Source organism: Henckelia pumila, chromosome 3 (assembly GCF_033568475.1).
Source record: "Henckelia pumila isolate YLH828 chromosome 3, ASM3356847v2, whole genome shotgun sequence".
Taxonomy (NCBI): Eukaryota; Viridiplantae; Streptophyta; class Magnoliopsida; order Lamiales; family Gesneriaceae; genus Henckelia; species Henckelia pumila.
This window is the reverse complement of record NC_133122.1, coordinates 150,442,105-150,461,880: the sequence shown is the minus strand read 5'-3', so window position 1 is coordinate 150,461,880 and position 19,776 is coordinate 150,442,105. Positions and strand designations below refer to the sequence as shown.

General features: G+C 33.4%; 1 protein-coding gene across 1 annotated transcript; it reads right to left on the bottom strand.

Annotated features, from left to right (window-relative positions):
• Positions 1-868: 868 nt before the first annotated feature.
• Positions 869-1,378, bottom strand: LOC140889737 (glutathione S-transferase T3-like). Its single transcript, XM_073297457.1, has one exon. The coding sequence runs from the start codon at positions 1,376-1,378 to the stop codon at positions 869-871; it is 510 nt and encodes a 169-aa protein (XP_073153558.1).
• Between the last annotated feature and the right edge of the window lie 18,398 nt (positions 1,379-19,776).

Sequence of the window (19,776 nt, the reverse complement as noted above, 5' to 3'; positions counted from 1 at the left end):
CCCACACTCAATTATAATATCTCAACTACCAATTTATTTTATATATTTATATATACATAATTTATATAAATATTTTAATTTTATAATGAACTTTTGTATTTTTTATAGGTAAAGAAAATAAATATAATTTTTTTTATAAATTTTTAATAAATTTATTTCATAAAAAAAATATAATTTTAATACAATTTCAAAGTTTTGTAACGTTACATACTTATTTTTATTTAAAAAAACAACTAACAATTTATTTTATATATTTATTTATTACAATAATTCATAATATTCAATATATGATATTGAAATGCTCTCAACATTAATTAATAATTAAAATATCGATTACATAATGCTTAAATATATAAAAAGATATACAGAAATTACAAACGATATTAAAAATAACTAAAATACATCTACTCTATTTTATGCTTTCTTTTAAGCTTTGCGCTTATTTTGAGATGCATGTTAAGTTGTTATGGTGTCATGTCACTAGTATCTTTTATAAGGATTTCATAATTCTTATGAAGGGCCTCAGCCTCTCGGGTCGCCACCTCATTTTTTAGAAGTTTTATTTTCTCCATGTGAAGGTCTTCCAACTTTTGCCACCTAAGGTATATTTTCTCTTCCCATTTTTTAACATTTACGACTTTTTTTTACCCTTCCTCTTTGCAGCTTTCTGTCCCATCGGACGACTATGAACTTCACAGTCATCTACGTCAATGCTCGTATCCGGATTGGATGTGGTTGTATGTCCCCCCGACTCAGAGGTTCGAGCATTCTTATTAGCGTGATGATGTTGCGGAGCATATTTTTCACACTCTCTAAGAATTCTCCATACATGTTCATGTTTGAAAGGCTTACTGTTATGAGTTGTCTTTCATATTTCATGAGCTCTGACAAGTACATCCTCATCGCTCCATCCTCTCGGACGATGATTGTACAAATTATTGTATACACCAGAAAACTCATTTACCAAAGGATGAAATAAATAGAAATATGATTTTACCTTCTTCCAATCTCTCTCCTTAGATTCAGTAGCGCGATGTTCGTTGTAGTAATTTGTAATTAATTTCCAGAATGCTTGATCCTTCTGGTCATTACCGATAATTGGGTCGGTGCTAATGGTGACCCATGACTTTGCAAGGAGCTTGTCTTCATCGACTGACCAAGGTGCTCGTTTTCCACCCATCTCATTATATTTATCGAGAACAATGTTGACTAGTCCTAGTTGTGTTGAAAAAGTAGGAAATTGAGAACCTGAAATTGAAGATGGTGTTGTGGGTTCCTTGTTTGCATCTGTAGTCTTTGATTCATTCGAATGTATGACCGGTGGTTGTTGTGGAGAAAATGCATAAGGGGGTGTTGACATTGCAAACTGACTAGCCATGGCTCGCCAATATTCTGGTGGACAGGCATAAAATGGAGCTTTATGGTGGATATTGCTCGGAAAAGTAGGAAAGCTTTGAGAGCTTTGAAAATTAAGCGGATATTGTGAAGGGTTTGGAAAATTATGAGGGTACTGTGTGGGAGCAATAAATTGGCTGTTACGACGATTTTGAGAATTTTTTGCGGTATTTTCTTCGATATTTTGAGAATGCAAATAGTTTCTAAAAGCCCCAAAAAAAATTTCATTCATTTCGGATAAATTGATGAAATGACTTAGTGATTTTGTGTGACAGAATTGTAGCATGAAAAATGAAAATGTGTTGTGTATTTATAGAAAAATTTTAACGGCTAGTTGTAATTAAAAAAATCAATTTTAATATTTTTTTAAAGTTGCATGCAAATTGAAAATAAAAAACAAAAGAGACAAATGGTAATATGTGTGTGTAATGTGTATTATTATTAAATAATAAAAAATTAAAAAAGAAAGAAAGCATGAAGAAAAGTGTTTGTATGTAATTATAATATATATATAAATATATATATATATATATAATAACGGTTATATTTATATATATTTAAGTAATAGAAAAAATAATATAAAAAAATTAAAGACAAAGTGCGCTCTTGACAGCAAGAGCGTCCTTTGTCTAACAAAGGAAAAAGCTTCTCCCGTAGCGGGAGAAGCTTTTTCCCTTCTTCCACATGGGACAATGAGAGCTCTTTCGAGCTAGAGCTCCCACTGTGGATGTCCTTAGGGCATCCACAGTGCTAAAAATCCCACAACTACTATTTTGTGGTCCCCGCTCCACCACATCATTGCCACATAAAAAACCAAAAATCCCATTCAATTCTTCACTATAACAAAAAACTCAAACAACTTTTTTATGGACCTCACACTCAATTAAAATATCTCAACTACCAATTTATTTTATATATTTATATATACATAATTTATATAAATAGTTTAATTTTATAATGAACTTTTGTATTTTTTATAGTTAAAGAAAATAAATATAAATTTTTAATAAATTTTTTATAATTTTCTTTCATAAAAAATATAATTTTAATACAATTTGAAAGTTTTGTAACGTTACATACTTATTTTTATTTAAAAAAACAAATAACAATTTATTTTATATATTTATTTATTACAATAATTCATAATATTCAATATATGATAGTGAAAAGCTCTGAAAATTAATTAATAATTAAAATTTTGATTACATAATGCTTCAGTAGATAAAAAGAGATACAGAAATTACAACCGATATTAAAAATAACTAAAATACATCTACTCTATTCCATGCTTCCTTTTAAGCTTTGCGCATATTTTGAGATGTATGTTAAGTTGTTCCGGTGTCATATCACTAGTATCTTTTATAAGGATTTCATAATCCTTATGAAGGGCCTTGGCCTCTCGGGTCGCCACCTCATTTTTTTGAAGTTTTATTTTTTCCATGTGAAGGTCTTCCAACTTTTGCCACCTAAGGTCCATTTTCTCTTCCCATTTTTTGACATTTACGGCTTTTATTTTTCCCTTCCTCTTTGCAGCTTTCTGTCCCATCAGACGAATACGAACTTTACAGTCATCTAAGTCAATGCTCGTATCCGGATTGGATGAGGTTATATGTCCCCCCGACTCAGAGGTTCGAGCCTTCTTATTAGCGTGATGATGTTGCGGAGCATATTTTTCACACTCTCTAAGAATTCTCCATACATGTTCATGCTTGAAAGGCTTACTGTTATGAGTTGTTTTCCATATTTCAAGAGTTTTGACAAGTAAATCTTAAATGCTCCATCCACTCGGACGATGATTGTACAAATTATTGTATACACCAGAAAACTCATTTACCAAAGGATGAAATAAATATAAATGTGATTTTACCTTCTTCCAGTCTCTCTCCTTAGATCCGGTAGCGCGATGTTTGTTGTAGTAATTTGTAATTCGTTTTCAAAATGCTTGATCCTTCTGGTCATTACCGATAATTAGGTCGGTGCTAATGGTGACCCATGACTTTGCAAGGAGCTTGTCTTCATCGACTGATCAAGGTGCTTGTTTTTCATTCATCTCATTATCTTTATCGAAAACAATATTGTCTAGTCCTAGTTTTTTTGAAAAGGTAGGAAATTGAGAACCTGGAATTGAGGATGGTGTTGTGGGTTCCTTGTTTGCATCTGTAGTCCTTGATTCATTCGAATGTATGACCAGTGGTTGTTGTGGAGAAAATGCATAAGGGGGTGTTGACATTGCAAACTGACTAGCCATGGCTCGCCAATATTCTGGTGGACACGCATAAAATGGAGATTGAGGCTGGATATTGCTCGGAAAAGTAGGCAAGCTTTGAGAGCTTTGAAAATTAAGCGGATATTGCGAAGGGTTTGGAAAATTATGAGGGTATTGTGTGGGAGAAATAAATTGGCTGTTAGGACGATTTTGAGAATTTTCTGCGTTATTTTTTTTTGTTATTTTGAGAATGCAAATAGTTTCTAAAAACCCCAAAAAAAATTTCATCCATTTCGGATAAATTGATGAAATGACTTAGTGATTTTGTGTGACAGATTGTAGCATGAAAAATGAAAATGTGTTGTGTATTTATAGAAAAATTTTAACGGCTAGTTTTAATTAAAAAATCAATTTTAATATTTTTTTAACGTTGCATGAAAATCTAAAATAAAAACAAAAGAGACAAACGGTAATATGTGTGTGTGATGTGTATTATTATTAAATAATTAAAAATTTAAAAAAAAAAAGAAAGAAAGCAACGGATATAATATGAAGAAAAGTGTTTGTATGTAAATATAATATATATATATATATATATATAATAACGGTTATATTTATATATATTTAAATAATAAAAAAATTATTTTAAAAAAAATTAAAGACTGTCAAAAGCGCCCTTTGTCTGACAAGCTTTTTCCCTTATGCCAAATGGGACAAGCTCCCACTGTGGATGCCCTTGATGCTTTATGTAGCTTTAATATCTTATATCGTTTAAATTAATACATATTTTTAACATAGTTTATTTACTATAAAAATAAAATATGTATTTTATATTATTCTAAAATTTACTAATATATATTTTTAACAGACAATTATATTATCTCACTTAATTATTTTAATTTAGAACTTAAAAATAATTATCAATAAATCTTATTAAATAAATAGACAATTAACATCGGATCCTTACAAAGGTCACGAAAAAGAGAAAAAAGAATTGTGCTGACAAAATTAAAAAAATAAAACTCAATAAATATTATCAAATAATTAGACAATTAGCACTTACTTTTTAATTGAATTGTCATTTCATTTGATTAGAAAAATTATTGACTTAATCATCAGTTATTAGTAATATTAAAGAGATAAATATTACTATGTTATTCTATAATTTTTTTCTCACATTCGTTATATTCTTATTCATTCTAAATTTCTAGTGATCACATAATAAACATCATAATTTTTAACAAGAGTGAATTCATAGTTTTAATTTTTAATTAATCATACTAAAAGTAGGTTTTAGAATTTATTTGATTATTGATAAGCTTAATTTTATTACCTACATCCATAAAATGATATTATTATTTCACAAATTTTTTTAATTATATATAATGATTTAATTAGTTTTTCAAAATATACCAACGCGATAATGTGTTGTTTTGGACTTTAAATTTAAATGAATATATTTTAGTTTAAAAATTTTCAAACAGTAATCGGAACTCGAATTATATCTAAGCGGTTCGTTTCCAGTTTCACCTTTTATTGGACTGGATTTGATGGACACCATTGTTTTATTTTATATGGGATCAATATATATGTTTTGATCGATAAATAATTATTGATGCTCCCCAACTAAGGATAATACTTCGATCCACTGTAGTCACGAGTGATGCTGCATAGAGGTTAGGGGGGACAATTGTCATTCTTTAAATTTTGACGTGGTAATTATCGGATTTATTTAACTAAATAACCTTCGTTTGACCATGATTTGGAATTATAACCTCTTCAATTTTTTCCTTTGTTTTGTTTTTTGCATTTTCTTTGTATTTGAAGGTTATTTTGCAAAGTTTTTTTGAAAGAAGATCATAAATCAAAAAATTTGGTTGATCAAGGTCATTTTTCAAACTCTCCCGGTAATTATCAATATATAATAAATAATAAAATAACTTTCAAACCCCATCTGAAGAGTGAGAAAATGACTTTCTTCCTTGTTATTATAACTCAATTTTGTAGCTATTTGTCGGTAGTTCAACTAAAGTTCTCGTCAAATTAGTTCTCGTCAAATTAATCGAATGAAAGATGAATATCTGAATAATAATTTAATTAAAAAGAATATATTCCATATGATAGGTATAATCCATTTTATTGTTTTAATTATGAGACAATGGATAACCCATTTTTACCCATTTGTTATTTTAGGTATGATATAATAATACTAATTAAATAAAGGAAAGTTGAAAAAAATTAAATAAGTAGCTCAAATTATAAAAATTTATCCCTTAAGGACTAATTAATAATTTTTAGCCCTTGAAGGGCTTATTTCCAGTTCAAGAACATCTTACTTTGTCAATAAATACCACGAACTTCTCTCCATTTAAGTGTAAGTGATTTTTATATACTCAAAAGCTCTCTACATCTGGTTATGTCAAGAGGTAATCGGTGACTTAAGCGTTGGAAGGTTTTTTTTACCAACATCTCTAACGTTCATTCGTGAATCATGAGACAGCCTCGAGGAGATCGAATATTGGATTTCGAATCTTTTAGGTGATCTGTTGGAGTAGGAGATTATTTGAAACTTCGAACTTTCTGATTTGGTGGATCACCGGAATCTCACCGATTCAGGTAGTCAATTTATTGTCCCATCGTCATAATTCATAGCTTTTTTAGTGTAGTATTGCTAATTCTTTTCAGAAAATTTCAAGTCGTATGAGATATTGTAAGTTAAATCTGAAATTAAAAAATAAATTATTAATATTTTTTATCTTTAATTTTGTTATGGATGATTATATGTATATATATGTGTGTGCAACAAAAATTTCTGGATCCGTTGTGCCTCCTCTCGACAAATTTTTGGATACACATGTCTGTAGCTAGAGGTGACCAGGTGCGGTTTTTTTGTGGTTTTCTTTAATAAAAAATGAAACAAAATTACCATATGCTATCGATTATCTTTTTTTAAAAAATAATTGCGGTTTTATATGTAGAATAAGTTTTATGGCTGTGAGCGATTGCAATTGGTTTGCGATTTTTTTTTAATGATCTAGTAGATTGCAAAATATTAGAACATATAGGGACAGTTTGGATACAAAAGTCATTGGCTTAAAAAACACTTAAATCATTCCATCTTTTTAAAGTGTTTTTTATTAAAAAAAAAAGCATAAGTGATTTTAGCGTTTGAATAAATGTTGAAAAAGTTATGTTTAAAAATAGAAACAGAAGCAGAAGCCAAAAAGTTAAAACCTATGAATTTTAAAAAACACTTATTTGGACTTAAATACGTGTTTTTTTTAAAAAACGGCTGTTGTAACCAAACGCCTAAGTTTTTAAGAAAAAAACTTTTTTAAAAAAATGATTTTTTTTTGGTTGGCTTCCGTAACCAAACGCAATCATAGTCAAATTGATTCGAAAACAATAACAACAGAGTGTTTTTTAAAGATAAAATATAGTTCAAATCGTTAAAAATAAAACAAGCTAGATAAAACTGCTAAGTAAAATAATAAGTAAAGGTGATGAAAAAAGTGACGTGGACAAATACAAGACTAAAAATGGCTTGGATGGAGGCAGATTAGAATGACTTACAAATATCTAACTCAAACTGGTAAAAATTTATCTAGACTAAAATGAAGATTGATATGCTAAGTAAACTGATATAGAAGAATAAAATCGATCTACATACATTGTGTAGGACCAAATATTTGTCACTTTATCAAAAGTTATAGCTAAAGTTATAGCTGAAGTAATAGTGCAACTCAAATTTTTTAAACCGCACAGCAACCCAAGTGTCATGGTTCGTTCATTCTACCAAGCAGGGATAATTATTACACCTCAATAATCTCTCTCCCAATAATTTCACTCCTTAAAATCAATGAAAATCAAAATCATGGTTATGGCTCTGATTCCAATTATAGAACCGAGTGCTTGTCGTTTTACCAAAAATTATAGTTGGTGGTAATTGTGCAACTCAAATCTTTTAAACTACACAGTCGTTCCAAGTGCTATGGTTCGATCGATCTACCAAACATGGACAATTATTGCGCATCAATACATTGAACTAACATGCCAATAAATTGTTGGAAATAATGGATGGTAAATAAGATGGTGAATGAGGCTTTCATGCTCATTATCCCACATTGGTAAAATATGGGAATGGATGACACAATATAATGCCCAAGTTTAGACAATGGGTTGGGGTCCCAAGGGGTACCCATGTTTGTTAAAGGGAGCGGACCTAAACTATGCTAGGTTCGAACCATAAGCCACGCGCGCCGCCGCCGTCTGACCGGCCGGCTCGGCTCGGGCGTGGGCGTGGATTTGGCACATATTTAAGTTTTTGGATAAATAAACAATTTATTTATTTTGTTTTATTTTATTCCGGAAATTAATTATTAATTCGAAGAGTTGTGCCTCTTGGATCTGAATGTGCGCGCCCCTTCGAGCCGAACCAGTGCGTCTTACCAACTGAACATGTGCGTCCCTTCGGTCTGAACCAGTGCATCCCCTCGGCCGAGTGTGCATCTAACGGATGCATCCGTTCGCATGCAACTGTCCAACGTCTATAAATAGACCACCCCACTTGCATTCATTCTCACCAATTCACTTATTCTCTTCTCTTCTACATACTTCTGCATCTGAAGTTTCTTACAACACTTCTATTCGAAGTTCTTCGTGTTGGCAGTGCTGCTACTCGAAGTTGATCAGCATTCTATCTTGGGAGACATTTTGCACCATTCCCGTTAGCACCTAGGAGGGGCAAATCTGTCTTAAAGATAAAGAGTGAAACTCTCGGCTCGCTGTAGTTGATCGTGTTGATCATTCATTGTGTACTGAGGTTGTTCGTGATATACTTGATAACAAGTTTAAGGAAGATTTCATATGATGGCTACTGATCCTTTTGCCACTGTCACGTCGCCCTATGTTACGCCCCCACCACCGCCCCCTGTTACGCCACCACCACATGTTACACCGGTTGTCACGGCCCCTGCCACTTCTAATGCACATGCCGAGAAACCTGAGAAGTTCTCCGGTACTAACTTCAAAACATGGCAACAGAAGATGTTGTTTTACCTCACGACACTTCATCTTGCGAGGTTTTTTAAGGAAGTGGTTGTTGTTTCGGCACCAAATGCTGACACACAAGCAAGGTCTGCTTTCGATGCATGGTCTCACAGCGACTTCTTGTGCCGGAACTATAAACTGAATGAGTTGGATAATACGCTATACAGCATATACTCTGCAACCAAGAATGCTAAGGAACTGTGGGAATCCTTGGAGAAAAAGTATAAGACCGAGGATGCATGATCAGTGAGTCCTTCCAAGTGGCTGCATTAATCGAGAAACTGCCACCTTTATGGAAGGAGTTCAAGAATTATTTGAAGCACAAACGCAAGGAAATGGGGTTCGAGGACTTGATCGTCAGGCTGAAAATTGAGGAAGACAATCGTAAAGCGGAGATCAAAGCTGGTAAGATGCCGATGGAAGCAAAGGCAAACTTGGTAGAGCCGAACGCTATGAAGAAAAGGAAGAAGTTTGGGAAAGATGTGATGCAAGGGAAAAATAAGAAGTGGAAAGGAACATGTTGGAATTGTGGGAGGACGAACCACAAGGCCAAGGATTGTCGCTTACCAAAGAAGGACAATTAGTACCAGGCAAATGTTGTCCAACACAAATCTGTGCCTATTGACTTGTCTGAGATAGATCTGTCAGCAGTAGTCTTCGAATCTGTCAGCAGTAGTCTTCGAGGCTAACATGGTTGATCATCCTAGAGAATGGTATATCGACACTGGAGCAACACGACATCTCTATGCTGACAAGGAGTTATTCTCAAAATATACTCCTATAAGTGGAAGAGAGCTCTATATGGGTAACAATGCAACTTCTAAGATCGTTGGTTTAGGCAAAGTGGTGATCAAGATGGCTTCGGGAAAAGAGCTTACTCTTATTGATGTCCTTCATGTTCCGGACATAAGGAATAATCTTGTATCCGGTTCTAGGCTGGTTAAGGCCGGATTTAGAATAGTTTTTGAAGCTGGAAAAGTTGTAATCATGAAAAATGGACAGTTCCTAGGAAAAGGATATATAGAAAAGGGACTGTTCAAGATGAATATAATGACTGTACTTCGTGATTTTGAAAGTAATAAAGTTAATGCTTTGAATTACTTGGTTGAATGTTCTAATTTATGGCATACTAGATTAGGACATGTTAACTTCAACACTTTGAGAAAACATGGAAAATTAAATCTTATTCCAAGGACTAAGATTGATTCAAACTACAAATGTGAAGTATGTGTTGAAGCTAAATTAACTAAAGTATCTTTTCACACAGTGGAAAGAAGTACAATACCTCTAGAACTAATTCGCACCGATGTTTGTGATTTAAAGTTTGTACAAACTAGAGGTGGGAAAAAGTACTTTATTACATTCATAGATGATTGCACAAGATTCTGTTATGTGTTTCTTTTAAGAAGCAAAGATGAAACTTTTGAAGCATTTAAGACCTATAAGAATGAAGTTGAAAATCAATTAGGCAAACGAATCAAGAAAATTCGTAGTGATAGAGGAGGTGAATATGTTGCTCCGTTTGAAGAATTTTGCAATGAATTTGGCATTATTCATCAAACAACTGCTCCTTATTCACCACAATCTAATGGTGTTGCGGAAAGAAAAAACCGTACTCTGAAAGAAATGATGAATGTCATGCTAATAAGTTCTGGACTACCCCAAAACTTGTGGGGGGAAGCAATACTTTCGGCAAATCATATTCTTAACAAAATTCCACATAAAAAGAAGAATGAAACTCCTTACGAATTATGGAAAGGACATAAGCCCTCATACAAATACTTGAAAATGTGGGGGTGTTTGGCGAAAGTAGAAATACCAAAGCCAAAACAAGTGAAGATTGGACCTAAGACCGTAGATTGCATCTTCGTTGGATATGCAAATAACAGTAGTGCATATAGATTCCTAGTGCACAAATCACTGATTCCTGATATACATGAAAATACCATTATTGAATCAAGGAATGCTGCATTTTTTGAGAACGTCATTCCTTATAAAGAAAGAAAAGAAAAGAGCTCTTCCAAAAGTGTTCATGAATCCACTAATGAGAAAACTCATGAAAGTGACGAACCAAGGCGTAGTAAGAGAGCTAAGATAGCTAAAACTTTTGGTCCTGATTTTCTTAGTTATGCTATAGAAAATGATCCAAGGACTTTAAGTGAAGCGCTATCCAGTCCTGATGCTCCATTTTGGAAAGAGGCCATAAAAAGCAAAATAGATTCCATCATGCAAAACCACACTTGGGAGTTAGTAGATCTCCCACCGGGAAGCAAACCTTTAGGATGCAAATGGATCTTAAAAAGGAAATACAAAGCTGATGGAACGGTGGAAAAATACAAAGCAAAGTTAGTGGCCAAAGGATTTAGACAAAAAAAAGGGTTGGATTTCTTCGACACATATTCACCTGTTACGAGAATAACATCTATTCAAGTACTTATAGCAATTGCTGCTTTAAATAATCTCGAAATTCATCAAATGGATGTAAAAACGGCCTTTTTAAATGGTGAGTTAGATGAAGAAATATATATGGCACAACCTGAAGGATTCATTGCTCCCGGTCAAGAAAGAAAAGTGTCTCGACTCATTAAATCATTGTATGGACTAAAACAAGCTCCTAAACAATGGCATGAAAAATTTGACAAAACAAAGATGTCAAATGGATTTAAGATTAATGAGTGTGATAAATGTGTTTATATAAAAGGCACACATGACTCGTATGTAATTGTCTGTTTATATGTAGACGACATGCTCATAATGGGTAGTAATCATGATATCATCATGAAAACTAAGAAAATGTTGACAAGACATTTTGATATGAAAGATATGGAAAAAGCAGACGTTATCTTAGGAATTAAGATTGTAAAAACACCTGAAGGAATTATCCTAACACAATCTCATTATATTGAGAAAGTACTTAGGAAATTCAACGCGTATGATGTTACGCCGTTAAAATCACCCGTGGATTTAAGTTTACATTTATCCAAAAATCGAGGTGAACCCGTATCTCAACAGCAATATGCAAGGATAATTGGGAGTCTAATGTATATTACAAATTGTACTCGTCCTGATATTGCATACTCAATAAATAAATTGAGTAGATTTACAAGTAATCCTAGTCATGATCATTGGAAAGCGTTAGAAAGAGTATTTAAATACTTAAAGTACTCAATGGATTATGGATTACATTATACCACATATCCTTCCGTACTAGAAAGATACTGTGATGCAAATTGGATATCCGACACAAAAGACTCTAAGTCCACAAGTGGATATGTGTTCACCATCGGTGGAGGAGCTGTGTCGTGGAAATCCTCTAAACACACGTGTATAGCTCGTTCAACAATGGAATTGGAATTCATAGCTTTAGACAAAGCGGGAGAAGAAGCGGAATGGCTTTGTAATTTCCTAGAAGATATTCCGTGTTGGACGAAACCAGTGCCAGCAATAATGATACATTGCGATAGTCAGTCGGCTATAGGTAGGGCACAAAGTAGTATGTATAATGGTAAGTCAAGACACATACGTCGAAGACATAATACCATTCGGCAGTTGATCTCAAATGGTGTTATCACAGTTGATTATGTCAAATCAAAAGATAACTTAGCGGATCCATTGACAAAAGGTTTAGGGAGAGATCAAGTAAACTGCTTATCAAGAGGAATGGGATTAAAACCTACAAAATTAAAGAATATTCATAGCGGAAACTCAACCTTGTAGATTGGATATCCCAAGATCTTGGTTCAATGGGAAAATCAAGTTATGAATGTTCGCTTGCACTTAGAACTTCATTCTATTCTAATTCCTAAGATAAAAGTGCAACCTGTGCAAGTAGTGAGGATAAGTTTTAACAAACTTTTAATGATTCCTATATTTCTTTAAGAAATAGGGTATGACAGGATACGCATATAATAGGAGGTCACCTATTTAAGTGTGAAGACGAGCCGCTTCAATGAAACACTTAAGAATCCAAGATGTTGTCCAGGGTCAAAACGGACAAAACCATGAGAACAAATAAAGTGTGAGAAAAATTATTGTGTGAATACTATTGTCTTTGTTTACATCAACGACTGAATAGTTCAAGACATCACGTTCACTAGGCAGCCTAGTAAATCCGATAGTATTTCACTAAGGAAGGTTCAAAGCCACAAGCTACCTCTCCCCATGCAATAATTTTTCGGAAGAAACTGTCTTTTAGCATATGCATACATATTCGCATAAAAACAAATTCATGTGGGGGATTGTTGGAAATAATGGATGGTAAATAAGATGGTGAATGAGGCTTTCATGCTCATTATCCCACATTGGTAAAATATGGGAATGGATGACACAATATAATGCCCAAGTTTAGACAATGGGTTGGGGTCCCAAGGGGTACCCATGTTTGTTAAAGGGAGCGGACCTAGACTATGCTAGGTTCGAACCATAAGCCGTGCGCCGCCGCCGTCCGTCCGACCGGCCGGCCGGCTTGGCTCGAACCGGACCGGGCTCGGGCGTGGGCGTGGCTTTGGCACATATTTAAGTTTTTGGATAAATAAACAATTTATTTATTTTGTTTTATTTTATTCCAAAAATTAATTATTAATCCGAAGAGTTGTGTCTCTTGGATATGAATGTGCGCGTCCCTTTGAGCCGAACCAGTGCGTCTTACCAACTGAACATGCACATCCCTTTGGTCTGAACCAGTGCATCCCCTCGGCTGAGTGTGCATCCAACGGATGCATCCGTCTGCGTGCAACTATCCAACGTCTATAAATAGACCACACTACTTGCATTCATTCTCACCAATTCACTTATTCTCTTCTCTTCTGCATACTTCTGCATCTGAAGTTTCTTACAACACTTCCGTTCGAAGTTCTTCGTGTTGGCAATGCTGCTACTCGAAGTTGATCAGTGTTCTATCTTGGGAGACATTTTGCACCATTCCCGTTAGCACCTAGGCGGGGTAAATCTATCTTAAAGATAGAGAGTGAAACTCTCGGCTCACTGCAGTTGATCGTGTTGATCGTTCATTGCGTACTGAGGTTGTTCGTGTTATACTTGATAACATAAATATATTCATAATCGGTCTGGACCAAATCAATTTATTTATAGATAAACAGAACAGTTTGGAAAACTGATTATTCAAAATTTGAAAATGATCTGGTTAATTGAAGTTAAAGATAAAACTTGAATAGTGACGTTGGCTTCTGTATTTAACTAGAGTCCAAATATCCCCAAACCACAATACCATTTTTGGAAGATAAAAAACAAAAAACAAACAAACGCGACACAATCTGGATCGATGTCGGCTATTTTTTGGAACATAACTACACCGGCTATTTTTATGGACATTAGATTCATTTCTATGAATAATTGAAGATCAAGAATGACAAAATCAAGAATTCTCTACAAAGTTCTCATGTGAAGCTTACAAGTCATTTCAAAGAAGTCAACTCAAATATTGAAGCTTCCATCACACTTTTACTGTGATATCATATCGACATTGATATTAACCGTGCTACACTTAAAGCTCAAAAAGCTCTGAATATAGAAGTGTTGTTGTAATTCTATCAGAAAGTGTCCTGATTAGAAATAGTAATTTTTTTAGACTGATTTGCTATGAGTTCTAATCAAGATCGAGTCGGATCGATTGAATTTGTACAAGTGGTTGTGTAAATCAAAGTCTTTTAGTAGAAATCTTTCTGGAAATTAAAAAAAAAAAAAAGAAAGGTAGAAGTTTAGCCTTTGAACGTCCACAAAAATCTCCATTTTATTTTATTTAATGCATTTTAAATAGTAATAATCTTAGTTTTGTTGCAAGATTTTTCAGCACAGACCAGATCAGTTCTTTCACAAACTAATATGTTAAGAAAATAAGATAATCTAGCTGGTAACTCAGCTTCTTTGTCACAAGCTCAAAAGTAAATTTTAAAAGTATTTAATATTCAAAACTAAGTTAATAATTGAGCACAACAATACATTCATAACAAAAATGGCATTTAACCTATGTTGTCATTTTTTTTCTTTCAAATTTCAAACAAAATATTTGTAGTGAAAGAAATAAATATTCTAACAAATAAAAGACTAATTTGAAGAAAATTTAAACAAATATGAGTTCTCTTTGTAAAAATAATTTTGCATGAGAGTTGAGATAGAGTGAATTACGATTTATTTAACTGAGTATATTGTTTACATATTATTATAATTTAAACAAATATGAGTTTTCTTTGAAAAATAACTGCATCATGTATGTGGTCCAGTTTATGATTTCTATTTTTTTATCGCGGTTTTTAAAATATATTTTAAAAAAACGGTGCGGTAAAATTTGGTTAGAGAGTTAATTAAAAAAATTTGATCACCCCACCTGTAGCAAAAGCTGAGCAAAAATTTTCAATAACTGCCCAAACCGACTGCACCGCACCGCACCGTACCGAACCTCTTTTTAAATTTTTTATAAATAATCGCAGATTTTTTTAAAAAAATATGAAACCGCACCGCCTCCACGGTGCGGTTATTTTTTTTTACCCAAAATCTCCTCCATCACACCGCCTTACCTTATATATTTACTTTAAATAATGTTATTAATGACAACTTAATATATAATATATTTTTTGTTTCTAAATTGCACTCCGTCACTTTCTCTCGCAACATTCTTTCAATATTTTTTTCCTTTCTTAGCAAAATAAATATTCTTCAAAAATATTTTATAATCATGATTAAAAATAAAACTTAAAACATCCTATTTATCTATTTTAAATTTATTTTGATACTTTATTTTTTATGTTATCTATTTTATCTAATTATGTTTTGTACTATTTGTGGTTTGTATTAACTTTAAATATGTTATTTATTATTTTTTATTATTTTTTTAAATAATTTGAGAATTTTTTTCCATTCCACTTATCACTAAAAAAAACGCAAACCGACCGCAACCGCTCAAAACTGCTCAAAACCATGACACCAATTTTATATGTAAAACCACAATAAAAAAAATAAATTATAATCGAACCGCAAAGAGCAATTCGGTTTTAAATTTTTTTTTAAAAAAACCGTAAAACCGCACCGTGATCACTCCTATCTGTAGCAAGTCATCAACCACATAAATCTATGAGATTATGCACAATTTTTAACTGGTTTCATATTAGTAGTCTAAACCAAATCCATACTTCTTTTTTTCTTATTATTATTATTACAAAGGAAGAGGGGAGGGCTCAAACTCGAGTCTCCGTCAATTGACGTACATGTGATACCAATTAAACTACAAACATGGTCTCCAAATCACACTTTTTCATTATCGTTCACTGATATGAATCTTGTTGGAATGAAAAGCAAATACTAATATTGATTTAAACGTGCACTCAATTCAATGAACAAAAGATCCAAGTGTTCTTTTCGATCTTTGAAATAAGGAACAAGTTTGTGAAATTCACCCTTAGCTTAAGATAAAGTAACAAATAATCACGATAAAACAATTGAAATCTAATGAAGCTTCAAAGGAACTAGTATTTGACAATCCACAATGATAATCAATTGACAAACACCACAAAATATGAACTTTGATAAGTTTGATTTTGAACAAAGCAAAAAGCTTCAATAAAATTTTAGAGATAATTTTAAATGATAAATATCATAAAAACTTCAATTATGATCAATAATCAATAAGTTTACAAACTTATAAGATTCAAAATATAGCAACCAAAAAGTTTTCTAAAATAATAAAACCCTAAAAGTTGCATAAAATCAAAATCTTCACGCATTACATAGTACACACATAATTATGTGTTAGGCACGGACCTTGGAAGGGAGTCCGTGTACCTTCGGCATTTAAAATTTAATGCACGAACATGGGCATAGTTGGGGCACGGGGTCCGTGCATGGTCCGTGTGCATGGGGGTCCGGACATGGGTCCGTGGATATTCTTATTTTCTTGATCACTTAACACTTCAATGATATTCATGAATCCTTGAAGTGCTTCTTTAAACTTCTTGTTTTGGCCCCTCATTATCGGTCTTTCCATCAACACCAATGGATCTCATGATTTATCAGAAACTTGATCTCATGAATCCATGATCGCATCATAACTCATCATATCAGTTTGAGTACCGATAACTGATATTAATTCAAAGTATTTCCCTTTTTCTTTTCTTATCATTCTACAATATACTTTTTTATGTTGTAAATAATTTTAAACAAAAAATATTTTTTTGCATAATATTTATAACAAAGTTCCTAAAATTATTCTCTCTCGTAATTTTAAATTATCACAAAAACACATGCAAGATCGTTTTAAACGATCAATTTATAATACGGATTCCTGATTCGACCCAACTCATGAAAAAATATTAATTTTTATGCCAAAATTATTATTAATCAGATCCACTTGTCCATAAGAGACATACTGTAAGGCCCGGGATTATTTAATTTTAATCCAAGAATATTTAATTTGAGAATATTTAGAGTTTAGAATTAAATTCTAATATTCTTAAGTGAATAAGGATTGAAATTGAATTAAATCGCTTTTTCGGGTACTGAATTACAAATAGCCAAACGTTCAGGGACTAAAGTGCAATTTGACTATATATATCTTAATTCCCACTTGTAATATATCATTTTACACGTGAATATCATCAGACTAAAGGAAGGAAACGACCAACAAGGGTGAAGACGCCATTTTTGTTCCTTTCAAGCTCCGATAACTTTTGATACGGCCGTCAGAAATCAGATTTGAATATATATCTGCGATCACCGCTCCGAGAGCTTCGTTTTGGTAAACCTTTTATTGAGATTTCTCATATTTGATTTTTATGTTGAAGATGGTTTTTTATTATTATTGGATATATGCGTCTATGAGTTAGTACCGATTATATATTCGAAGACGGATCGGGAAAAGACTGTTATTCGGATTTATTATGAATTTTAGAGAAAAATTCGAACACTTTCAGGTTTGAGAATCTGATTTGTCCATGTATATGCTGAAGTGAATGTGTATATATATTGTTGAGGATTGTTGTATCATATTTGATATTGTTTTGGTTGCCGGTTTGTAGCCATTACGCCGCCGGTTTCAGAATTTCTATATTGTTGAATCGATTGAACTAGCCATCTTTAGATTGAGTTGTGAGCTGCTTCTCACTTCATTTAAGATTGTTATTATCGTGTTTTGAGTTCGAGAATTCAGCGGCGCAATCGGAAAAGACAAGAGCAAGATTTGAAGAAGGTTTGAAGTCATTTGCCTTTGACGAATTGAGTTGAAAAGTTGAGCAGAATTTGATATATGTTCTTGATGTTATGTTTTCAGATTTGAAGTACTTTCAGAGTCGACATTGAAAGGTATAAATGACAGCATATCTAGATGGGATAGAACACTCGAGATAGATATGATTCTCGAGTATTCCATTGTCAATCACATATTTGTTTGATTATATGTCTTTATGTGACTTTGATGAATTTGTTGCTTTGATTGCTTATGTGATTAGATTTTCAATATGTTTTACAGTCTTTAATGCATACAACTTATGTTGAATTCATCTTGAACTCTAGCCTGAAAAGCACAGAGGGCTGAAAGGCCTAGAGTGCAGATGATGTTTGGAGGGCTATAGTTGAGTGGCACGGAATGTAGATTTACTTCCAAAGCTAGATGACTCAATATATTGCACCAAAGTCAGGGGAAATGAGATACTTGACGTCACCTCGATTGGTGAGTTGGTGATTGGTAGAGATTTTATTCCCCGGGATCCCAAGAACCGAAATTCTATTGTTATCAGACTTGATAGCCTATCTTTGAAACATGCATTGCATTCATGTTTATTATCTCGCATGTTATGTTATTTATACTGGGAATTTTATTTCTCACCGGAGTTATCCGGCTATTGCTGTGTTTTGTATGTGTGCATGGCAATAGGTGGGGCAGGAGCTGGACAGAGAGGTCGTGAATAGCTCGAGATAGCAAGATTAGTACGTGGTGACCTTGGGTTATGATTAGAGTTGTTATCAAACTTTGTATTGCTTGTAGTTGGAACTTTCTTGTACATAGAATAAACCTTGTAGAACACTTGGTTATGATTGTATCTAGCATGTATTTATGTTTGGCACCAACTTTGGAAAGATTGAGGTAGCAATACATGTTTAGTTTGTGTTTTTGATGTGTTCTTCTTTTGTATATCATATTTGGCATGTATAGATGCATTCACATCAACAAAACAAGAAAGATCAGCAATAAAGCAGAAATTCAGCAGGACGGGCAGAACTCAGCTCGCTCGAGCGCAGCTTGGGCTCGCTCGAGCTAGCTTAGGGGGTCCTAGACCCGAGTGGTGCTCGCTCGAGCGCAACCTAGGCTTGCTCGAGCGAGCCACCCTATTAAAAAAAATTTGGTTTTTGCATGCCTGGTTGATGATTATTAGTTAATGATGTTTAACTTCTAATTGCCCCTTAAGATGAGATTAGCACCCGAGGTCCCCACAACAGGTGGTATCAGAGCATAAGTTTTTGGATTAAGATAGAAGTTGTTGAGCGGGGTATATTGAGTCTGTATGTTTGCTTTATACTGCATGAGATTGTCTATTATCTATGATTATGTGCCTTACATGCAAGCATGCTTTATGTTTACAAGAATTGTTTGATTGCATGATTTTGTGCTTTCAATATAAATGCATGCTTTGCATGAGCTATGATTCCAGATTATCCTCGATCAGAACCTGAATTCTCATGAGAATGCATGAGAATTCTAATCAGAGAATGATCGAATAAATTACAGAATATGATATTGTTTATGCACTAATCTGTTTGACAATCAGATATGCCTCCTCGTAAAGCACCGGTGATTAGGCAGACAGTGGCTATTCCTCAGCCGGAACAGCCGAATATAACACAACCAGCGGCAGAACCTCAGAATGCACAGGGAAGTACATCTGCTGATATGATGGATGTTACAGCTACACCCGTGGAGACTCTGTTGAAACTATTTCAGTCGTTCAAACTGCCAACATTGAAAGGAACATAAAATTCAGTTGATTGTGAGAATTGGCTCGAAGATATAGAACAGCTGTTTGAATCACTTGACTATTCAGATGATCATCGTATCAGATTAATAGTACATCAACTTCATGAAGTTGCTAAAAGTTGGTGGATTACTACAAAGAAAGCTCTAG